Source organism: Electrophorus electricus, chromosome 14 (assembly GCF_013358815.1).
Source record: "Electrophorus electricus isolate fEleEle1 chromosome 14, fEleEle1.pri, whole genome shotgun sequence".
Classification (NCBI taxonomy): domain Eukaryota; kingdom Metazoa; phylum Chordata; class Actinopteri; order Gymnotiformes; family Gymnotidae; genus Electrophorus; species Electrophorus electricus.
In genome coordinates this window covers 19,827,978-19,837,924 of record NC_049548.1, presented here as the reverse complement: position 1 = coordinate 19,837,924, position 9,947 = coordinate 19,827,978, and the positions used below count along the sequence as shown (strand labels likewise).

Genomic DNA, 9,947 nt, shown 5'->3' with positions numbered 1-9,947 from the left:
GGAAATCAGTAGAGTAGTCATACACAGTCATATACATAGTCATACACAGTATAACTCGCAGTGAAATGGTTGAGAGTGCTCTGTCCAATATATATATATATATATATATATATATATATATATATATATATATATATAAAATATGGGTTTCTTCTGTGGGACGCTGTTAGGTCGACAGACTGCCAGCGCGGTGCAGTCTTGGTGCGCCCGGAGCACGCGACTACTGCGTCTCAAAGACTTTCACAACAGATGCAGTAGGGAAGAAAGGGAGGCGTGTTTTCTCCAACCCCCCACCCACCCACGCGCACACACACACACACACACACACACACACACACACACACACACACACACACACACGCACACACACACCCCTCCCACCACAAGTGCCGCTGTCAGTATCGAGGAAGGAGAGGCGTGTTTTCTCCGTCAAACTCCACAAGTGCCGCTGTCAGCTGTTGAGGGAACGTGTGCACGTGTTCGCTGTTCCCAAAGTTGCTTGATAACGGATACTTTTACCTTGATGCAAGTCCATCACTACACTTTAATCGAAACAGGATTTGTTGAGGTATGTAATATAGAGTTTTCCAGCTAACTGGCTCAAACTTTGTAAGCTATGAACATATTGTTTTATACTCTTAATATTTATGGTTGGGTGTATAAGTCGCCCGTATCTAGCTAGACACCAGGCCAACATTCATTTCAAGTGCTAGTTATCTGCTAACTAGGAGACTAAAATGCTGAATAGGTTCGTTAGTTAGCTAGTTACCTAACAATCTAGCTAGCTATAACTTGATTAATTTGTATTTTTTCGGTCATGCCATGCAACGTTTTTAATGTATTGTGTTTGATTTCTACCAACAATTAAATAACAAATAAAACAGCTAGCGTAATGTTCTTTGCAGATTTTAAGTCTGACTATTTCACCACGTCTTAAACCTGAAGGAAATGACTGAGAACTCTGTCGTCCACCGCGGCAAAGTGCTAACGCTGGGCACCATGAACCCCAGCGTGAAGCGCGTGGAGTACGCAGTGCGCGGACCGATAGTACAAAGGGCCGTCCAGCTCGAGCAGGAGCTCAAACAGGTGAGCCTGTGCATAAGGAACACTTCTTAAATTAAAGATCAGTATATCTGCTAAACACAGCGAGAATCTGCCTGCTATTTCATACTTCGATCTCACTGTGCCAATTAAATATCAGTTACGTGCTCGCTGGCAGTAGCAGATCAGCTGTAGTAACATTTGGTTTGGCTACAAAGTGATCATGCAGTTATGAAGTCTTATTCATCATAGTTCACCGCTGAGCGCGCGTAAAGCTCATGTGCGTGTTTGATTTCAGCGACTTGCCTTTTGAACACACAAAAATATAGGATAGAAGATTGTGTATTTGGGAGATCGTGAGGATCTCTACTTTTAGCCTAGTAACACCGGTCCGTCCGACGCTTTAAGCGGTGTTATTATGCTAAAAGGTTTTATGGGGCTTCATAAGTGACTTATGAGTGTTGTCAATGCTGAATCTACATCTTCCTGTTGGGTTCTAATCATATCAGTAATCTGAATCACTGCAGAATGGAGTTTAATGCCAGCATTCAAACGTCTATTATAAAGGTTCAAATTAACATGTAGAGGGGGTTGGATGTTATGAGATCAATGTATGTTATTAAATCAATAAATTCAGAGCCTTTAGTGAAATCACCTTGAATGTAGATGAGCCTCATTCTTCACGCACTGATGTCTGATGTTAACAAAGTAGTATGTCTGACAACGTAATACACTATTTATGTTGTTTGTGTTGTGTTTTGTTTAATTATGTTTTAAAATGTTTTAGCAGTGTACTGCATCATGAATGCAGCATGTTTTAAGTCACACAATGTCTGTGTTGTATTGAACTTTGGGTGGTGTGAGTCACTAGTACAAAGAAGTTTCATGGACCAGGTTCACATGAGTGAGTGCAGTGGGGCAGAACAGTGGAGCCCTCTGTGGTGGGGTGGGGGGGGTGGTTGGGGTCTGCAGTGGGGCAGAACAGTGGAGCCCTCTGTGGTGGGGTGGGGGGGGTGGTTGGGGTCTGCAGTGGGGCAGAACAGTGGAGCCCTCTGTGGTGGGGTGGGGTGGGGGGGTGGTTGGGGTCTGCAGTGGGGCAGAACAGTGGTGTTCTCTGGTGGGTCAGGGTCTGCAGTCCTACACAACGCCTGCAGTCATTCAGTCTGTTCCCACACTCACTGCCAGCACAAAGCAAAGCTAGGCGCAGGGCCATGTGAGCAAGCACAGGAGTGCTAATGAGAGGAGTGTGTGTGTGTGTGTGTGCACGCTCGCACACCTGCACGTGGGTGTGTGCTTGCATGTTTGTGGGTTAGAGTTAGACCCTTTAATCTAGTGTGAATATTTCACTAACCCTAACGCGTTAATTGCAAAAATAAGAGCATGAGAGAAAGAAAAGGTAAACTGTGCACTGAGGGGTCTGTGGTCATTGTTTCTTTTTTTCCTTCTAATCAGCTGTGACAGTTATAAGCTCCACTTTAAGCAGTTGAGTGGAAACTTGTTGTAGGCCCTGTTAGCTTGTCTACCACTACAGCTATAGATGTGTTCCAGATTCATCACAGCAGCCATTACTACTGCTCAGCTGTACAGAAACATGAAACTGTAGGCAGTCATTTGGAATCCTCATTGACTGCCAGGGAAATTCAATGCAAAGTACTTGTATTGCAAATAGTATTCAGGAAAGCAAGCTCTGGGACTTTAGTGTCTGTGCAGAGACAGACAAACTACAAAGGACAAAATCCTGGCAGGTACCAGAGAGAACAGAGCTGAAAAGAGAACCTCATTTGGATGACACCAGACACCACAATAACAGCAATGTAAATGATAAAGAACAAAATAAGTAAGCAATAGAAGTCTATTCTTGGTTCCTAGAAGTCCTAGTGTAGGCTCAGTGTGTGTTTGTCCAAAATACATGCAGCACAGGAATATCCCTGGGACAGCTGCCCAGCAGGGTGTAGGAGGAGCTACAGTAGGGGAGGGTCAGGGGGTGGTGGGAGGAACCAGAGCAGCTGAGACGGGTTGAAGCTCAGCAACATGACACCAGGATGTAGATGTACGTCAGCAGAGAGAGGACAGGTTACTAGGCATAGTTAGTCAGATCTAACTTTGGCAGCATAGCTAACAGGAAAGAGCCAGAAGGAAACAGCTATGAGGGCACCCTGGAACATCAGCACTCTGCTGCTGTCAGTCAACAAACTTGAATGACTAAAGAGAGGTGAGGTGACCGCATCATAACATCCCAGTTTACCATAATTCTCAATGCCCATGGACCCCCCAGATCTACACCTTTGCCTAAGATGGGAAGTATTTAATAAAATGCCTGACTGTACTGATTTTCAGCCTAGCCTTAAATATTGAGACTGCGTCTGAGTCTCAAACATTTACAAGAAGGTTATTCCATAATGTGGAACCTTTACAGGAAAATGCTCTGTCCCCTGCAGTAGTTTGATGTTCATGTGTTCTGTACGTGAAGAAAACTGACAAGTTTGAGTTTTGTTGTGACTTGCTATAATTCAACTTCTTTTTTTTTTTTTTTTTTTTGCATCTAGTTTGTAGGCCCCTAATTTAAACATAGTCACATCAACTTTAAGGAGGTGAATAAACATCTGTCTCTTCTCTCTTAGTATTGTATGTTATAAAACCAGACCATACATTTGTGAGACTGTTCATTAATTCCTGGATGTATACCAATAGCTGTATAATAATATTCATGCCAGTGGTACTTTTTTAAACAATGCTAATCTGGTGAGGAGAAATGACAGTTACACACCTGTTTGCACATGTGCAGGATGTACTTGTCCAAGTGTGTTCTCTACTGTGTGTAGATGTGTCAGTTACATAATGGCTGATTTGTGCTGCTCCTGTGTGTAGGGAATACAGAAGCCATTCACTGAAGTCATCAAGGCCAACATCGGAGACTGCCATGCTATGGGGCAACAACCCATCACGTTTTTCAGACAGGTGAGGTGGAGTGTGTTTATACACCTCAGACAAGTGAGGGGTGGGTATGTAACAGAGCAATTTCCCACATTTACCTGCATCTCTGCTTCTCTGCATCTCAGGTGTTGGCTCTTTGTTGTTACCCTGATCTCCTGGAAGACAACAGATTTCCAGAGGACACGAAGACCAGAGCACGACGCATCCTTCAAGCCTGTGGAGGAGGGAGCCTGGGTAAGGCTCTGCCCCTGTTTCTGCTGGAGCCTCGGTGAATCTCTGCCCCATTTGTACTGATAGCGTGGAGGCTCAGTGAAGCTCCTCCCCCTGTTAATGCTGAGGAAGTCTGGGTAAAGCTCTGCCCCCTGTTATTACTCTGAAGGATGTGTCCCATTACTTCTGCATTCTCTCAGGAGTGTACGGTAAACACTGATGTGCCCGTTACTCCTATGTTTTCTTGGGAGCGTATAGTAAACATTGATGTGCCTCGTTACTCTTGCGTTCTCTCAGGAGTGTACAGTAAACATTGATGTGCCATGTTACTGCTGTGTTCTTTCAGGATCATACAGTGCCAGCCAAGGCATTGAGATCGTCCGGCAAGATGTGGCACGCTACATTGAAAAGAGAGATGGTGGTATCCCATGCAACCCTGACAACATCTACCTGACAACCGGAGCCAGCGATGGCATTACGGTAAAGAACCACCGCATGTGCAGGACACGTTCATCTCTGCCAATAATGCCATCTCTGTCTACCATCTCTACCATCTCTGTTAAAAAAAACAACAAAAAAAAAATACCATGTTATAGCTTTTGGACTATTACCCAAATATCCATTTTCCATCTTATCAAATCTCTTGCTTCATTTACATTATTATTATTCCTCCACCCTACTCTTCTCTCTTCTCTTTCTCTCTCTCTCTCTCTCTCGCAATCTGTGTGTGTCTGTCTCTCACTTGCTCTCGGTGTCTGTCTCTCTTTCTTTCTCTTTCCCTCTCTCTTTCTCTCGTTTTCTCTCTGTCTCCCTCTGTTGTTCGTAGACCATGCTGAAGCTACTGGTGTCTGGTGAAGGTTCTTCTCGTACAGGAGTGATGATTTCCATCCCTCAGTACCCCCTTTACTCTGCTGCTCTGGCAGAGTTATCAGCCGTGCAGATCAGCTACTACCTAGATGAGGAGAACTGCTGGAGCTTGGCTGTTGGTGAACTACAGCACGCCCTGGAGGCAGCCAGACAGTACTGCAGGCCGCGGGTCCTTTGCATCATCAACCCTGGCAACCCCACAGGTAAAACCACCACTGACCAGGTGGATTTTGAACATGGAGCAAGTGCGATGAATTAGGCTTTGATTTTTCCAACACAGTGTTATTTTTATTTTTTTTTAATTCTTAAATGATCTTGCTCCTTTAGTGCTAAGAGAGTTTGTATATAAATTCACAAGTGGGGTTTACAGTCGGTCACATTATCTTTTTGAACAACACATGCTTGGAATTTTCTACCCTCTGTTTTAAGAGGTTTAATCACTCAATTTAATTAAAAAATTATTAAAAACATGGTTATTGGAAAACCAGAAGTGTTTTGTATATGTTCTTTGTGCTTTGTAGTCCTGCACCTTGTGATATCTGTTATGCCTGTGAAATGTATGTTTACCTTTGTCATCAACCTGTACAAGGCCTTCAAATAAGAGTCTTTTTAATGATGTTGATTCATGTAAATAAAAAAACAAAGTACAAGGTAAACTACTTGTGTTGGTCTCCCGGAGCATGGTTGGTGTCATTAAAGCCATCACAGCACTTTTAACAGAATTAATGTGCTTATCTAACATAGGATGGTAAGAGATGATAGCGGTCAGAAGCCTGGTGTAAACCCTTTGTTTCTTTTTTTGATTACCTTTTCCTGGTAGGTCAGGTGCAGAGCAGACAGTGCATAGAGGATGTGATCAAGTTCGCAGCTGAACAAAACCTGTTTCTAATGGCCGACGAGGTGAAGCCTCTAGCCTCCAGTCAGCTCATTCACATTCTCCTTGAAGAGTAGAAGCTCTCACATGCTCAGTACCTGTTCACACGTTCCACTCTCGAATGTCCAGGTGTACCAGGATAACGTGTATGCAGATGGTTGTAGGTTTCACTCCTTTAAGAAGGTGCTGTTTGAGATGGGTTCCAAATATTCAGACCAAGTGGAGCTGGTGTCCTTCCACTCCACCTCCAAGTGCTACATGGGAGAGTAAGTGTCCAAGGGCAGTGTCCCATTTTAATCCTATAATCCCACATATACTAGTTTGATTTATTTATGTTTAATGATGTTGGAGTTTTATATTTACCAGACTGCTCTACAACACCCAGGCGATACATTTATTCATTCACAGTTGTGGGTTTGAGCCCCACGTTGTGCATAATGTTAGTGCTCATGGTTTGGGCAGTGGTAGCTCAGTGGTTAAGGTACTTGACTTGTAATTGGAAGGTTGCTGGTTCAAGCCCCGCCACTGACCAAGGCCCTTAACCCTCAATTGCTCAAGTTGTACTCAGTCATAATTGTAAGTTGCTTCGTATAAAAGCGTCAGCTAAATGCCATAAATGTAAATGGCCATTAGTGTCCAAACCTAAAGTGCTGAAAACTCAACAGTAAGGAATGTGTTTACAAACTTGACCTTAACAGTGAGGAGTTTGTTCACTTGTTTGCGATCAGCAGAAATATACTTGGAGTTGTACTGTACAAGCACATCTGAGTGAAGTGTTCTTGCCCTGCTCTGAAAGCAGGCGATACCTTGGCACCACAGGAGCAGTAATGCATCAGTGGTGATGCACATGGCCGGGCTTGGTATCACAAAAGCAGTAACTTGCAACTCACAACTTCATTGATGTGCCTCCCCCTTTCCCAGGTGTGGTTTCCGTGCCGGTTACATGGAGGTGGTGAACATGGACCCTGAGGTCAAGGTCCAGCTCACCAAGCTGGTGTCTGTGCGGCTGTGTCCCCCTGTGCCCGGACAGGTCCTCCTTGACCTGGTGGTCAATCCGCCCCTACCAGAGGAACCATCCTACAGAACCTTCTTTGAGGTCACCGTCTCTATCATTCAACACCGTAGTTGTAAACTTGTTTTTTCCCTGCTTGCCACATTTTGTAAAGACTTGTCCTAGTGTGAAGGGTGGGACTTGTTTCCTGTTCACATGTAATGTGGTTATCCAGAGCATTTTACACTTGTTGCCAGCAGATGAAGAAATAATCCTACCCTTCCATACATGTCTTGGTTTGTTTAGTTGAATGAACTTCATCTGTAGACAACCTGGTATATTTAACAAGTACCAAACCTTTTACATGATCATTACTTAAGATATTATTTAAGTAATTAAGGTTATTGAGAAGAGAGTAAAGGGAATCATTTGTCCAGTCAGTTCAGGTGAGGTAATCACTACAGTGGACACTTGCCTATTAATCTATTCACTACACTAGACTTACCAGGCCTTACACATGTTTGTTTCCCATTATAACAAAGGCAGGAGGAAATGTGCAAAAATATTGCTTACATCTTTATTTTGCACAACTTGAGCATCTACACTACTGTTACAGGCTAAGCAACAGGCTAAGCAACTTGCAACATTAACACATTATTTTAAGTTCAACATGCTTACAAACAACTTACTTCAACACACTTCTCAAAACATTGCTATTAGCAAATATTTAGTGCCAAAAATGTACTTGCAGTCTAATGATCAAGGGAACTTTGTATGTCAGAAAAGCTGCTATAGTGCATGTGAATGATGGAAGGAGTATAACGAAATGTACTCGCCCAGTTGTGAAGCATGAAGGAGGGAGCATAATGAAACATACTCACCCAGATATGGGTGATGGAGGGAATATAATGATGTGGGGCTGCTCTGCTGTCTCAGGGTCTGATGACTGATGATCACTGAGAGACCTGTGCATTTCCAGCTGCAATAGAAAAGTTTACTGCTGAATGTCAGGGGTTGTCTGACTGAGACAGAGAGCAGGGCTCAAACAGGAAACGTACTGTTTTTCAGAATTGCTGGTTCGAAAGTCTGTGGCCTCAGTCCCAATTTGTTCAGTAATGATATTGCACTGTAAAATGTGCATGCTCTTTTTTTGTTAAAAAGGAATCTTAACATTATGACTTAAATGATATCATCACATTTTAAGTGCAGATGCATCCAGATAAGTGCACAGTGTTCTCAGATGTTTGCTTGTTGCCATGTAACCACACTGTATCTTCCTGTATAGGAGCGCTCAGCCACGCTTGCCATGCTGGCTGAGAAGGCGCGGATGACGCAGCAGATCCTGAATGAGGTGCCAGGCATAACGTGCAACCCAGTGCAGGGAGCCATGTACACCTTCCCACGCATACAGCTTCCTCCTAAAGCTATTGCACAAGCCAAGGTAGGCCCTGATGACTTTTCCCCATTCAGCTTGGTCCTGCCTACCTATCCTCATCCCTACTTACCACACCCACCTGGCCCCATTCTGATGACACCTTGGGTTCATCCTGCATGTGTGTGTGTGTGTGTGTGTAGGAGAAGGGACAGGCCCCTGATATGTTCTACTGCATGAAACTGCTTGAAGAGACAGGCATCTGTCTAGTTCCAGGCAGTGGCTTCGGACAGAGAGACGGGACCTACCACTTCAGGTCAGTATAGGAGGTCTTGGGAATGGAGCAGTTCTGCAGTAGATGGGATGAATCAGTACAAGGGGGTTAGTGGATGTGGTTAGAAGGGGGAGAGTAGTAGAGGGGGGTGAGAGGGTTAGTGGTGTGGTTAGTAGAAGCAGTGAGGGGTTAGTGGTATGGTTAGTAGTTGAAGGGGAGAGTAGTAGAGGGATTGAGGGGGTTAGTCGTGTGGCTAGTAGATCGGGTGGGAGATTATTGGTGTAGTCCCAGACTCATGTAGTGTGGTGTTGTAATCCAAGTATGCTATAATGTGTTGCTGTAGTCTGAGGCTGCTGTAGCGTGTTGCCATAATCCAAGACTGTTGTAGTGTGTTGCTGTAGTCCAAGACTGCTGTAGTGTGCTGCTGTAATGTGTGGCTCTGTGCCCCTCATGTTGTATCTTTTTTCAATTCAGAATGACCATCCTACCACCTACAGACAAACTGAAGATAGTTCTGGCTAAAATAAAGGAATTTCATCAGAGTTTTACAGAGCAGTATTCGTAGCCATGCCTCCACACAGACGCTGCTAGTGAGCTGGACATGAAGGGTGACTTCAGGAAGTGTCCTAAGGAAACTCGACTTATCAGCATTAATGGCCTTAATGGACTCTTTTAAATCTCCTTCTGAAGGACTAACAAACATGTTCTTAGCAAAAAGTTCATGATTTTAAATAATTCTTTGAATTATATAATTTAGACTTAATTAAAAGTCATTCTTAAGTTTTTTTTTAATATATATATTTTTTAATATATATAAATAAATATATATCTCACGCACAGTCACCAATTTTCTAAGTAAGTATATTTCTAAAGGTGCAATTGACATGAAATTCTCACTAGACATCGGTAACAACCCATCCAATCCACACATGCAAAGAAATCAAACCACAGATGTACATAAATTGTGTAATAATAACACAGGGAAAAGTATTGAACACAAAAAGAGAGAGGTGCAAAAAGCCATGGAAAGTCGTAACACCAGCTGAAATCTATCAGTAAGCAATCCTGCCACTTAGTGCAAATTAATATCAGCTGGTTCAACTGATGGCCTATAAAAAGGTGTCTTATTAGCAAGGTGCCACACAAGAAACATCTCATGATGAGTAAGACCTGTGAGCTCTCTCAAGACCTTCGCAACCGTATTGTTGCAAAACATACTGATGGTTTACATTACAGAAGAATTTCTAAACTACTGAAGGTTCCAGTGAGCCCTGTTGGGGCCATTAATCTGGAAGTGGAACGAACATAATTTCTCCATAAACTGGCCATGACCAGGTGCTCCCCACAAGATTTCAGACAGAGGAGTGAAAAGAAATATCAGAAG

General features: G+C 43.4%; 1 protein-coding gene across 2 annotated transcripts; it reads left to right on the top strand.

Moving 5' to 3' along the window:
- The first annotated feature begins 331 nt into the window (after positions 1 to 331).
- On the top strand, positions 332 to 9,406 carry si:ch211-217a12.1 (alanine aminotransferase 2-like). 2 transcript variants are annotated; one of them, XM_027017430.2, is made up of 12 exons: positions 332 to 568; positions 946 to 1,086; positions 3,910 to 3,999; positions 4,101 to 4,209; positions 4,532 to 4,665; positions 5,012 to 5,255; positions 5,873 to 5,952; positions 6,056 to 6,192; positions 6,848 to 7,022; positions 8,203 to 8,358; positions 8,493 to 8,605; positions 9,038 to 9,406. In XM_027017430.2, exons 1-12 carry the CDS (start codon positions 524 to 526, stop codon positions 9,126 to 9,128), a joined length of 1,515 nt encoding a protein of 504 aa, XP_026873231.1. In that variant the 5' UTR covers positions 332 to 523; the 3' UTR covers positions 9,129 to 9,406. The 2 variants fall into 2 exon arrangements, with proteins under 2 accessions (XP_026873231.1, XP_026873239.1); XM_027017438.2 differs by having other exon boundaries at positions 333 to 568; positions 906 to 1,086.
- The last annotated feature ends 541 nt before the right edge of the window (positions 9,407 to 9,947 follow it).

Excerpts from the sequence above, each read along its gene's own strand:
- si:ch211-217a12.1 (XM_027017430.2), top strand. The coding sequence starts at position 524 with ATGCAAGTCCATCACTACACTTTAATCGAAACAGGATTTGTTGAG. Across the intron at positions 1,087-3,909 it reads TCGAGCAGGAGCTCAAACAG|GGAATACAGAAGCCATTCAC; the intron begins GTGAGCCTGTGC and ends TCCTGTGTGTAG. Across the intron at positions 6,193-6,847 it reads TCCAAGTGCTACATGGGAGA|GTGTGGTTTCCGTGCCGGTT; the intron begins GTAAGTGTCCAA and ends CCCCTTTCCCAG.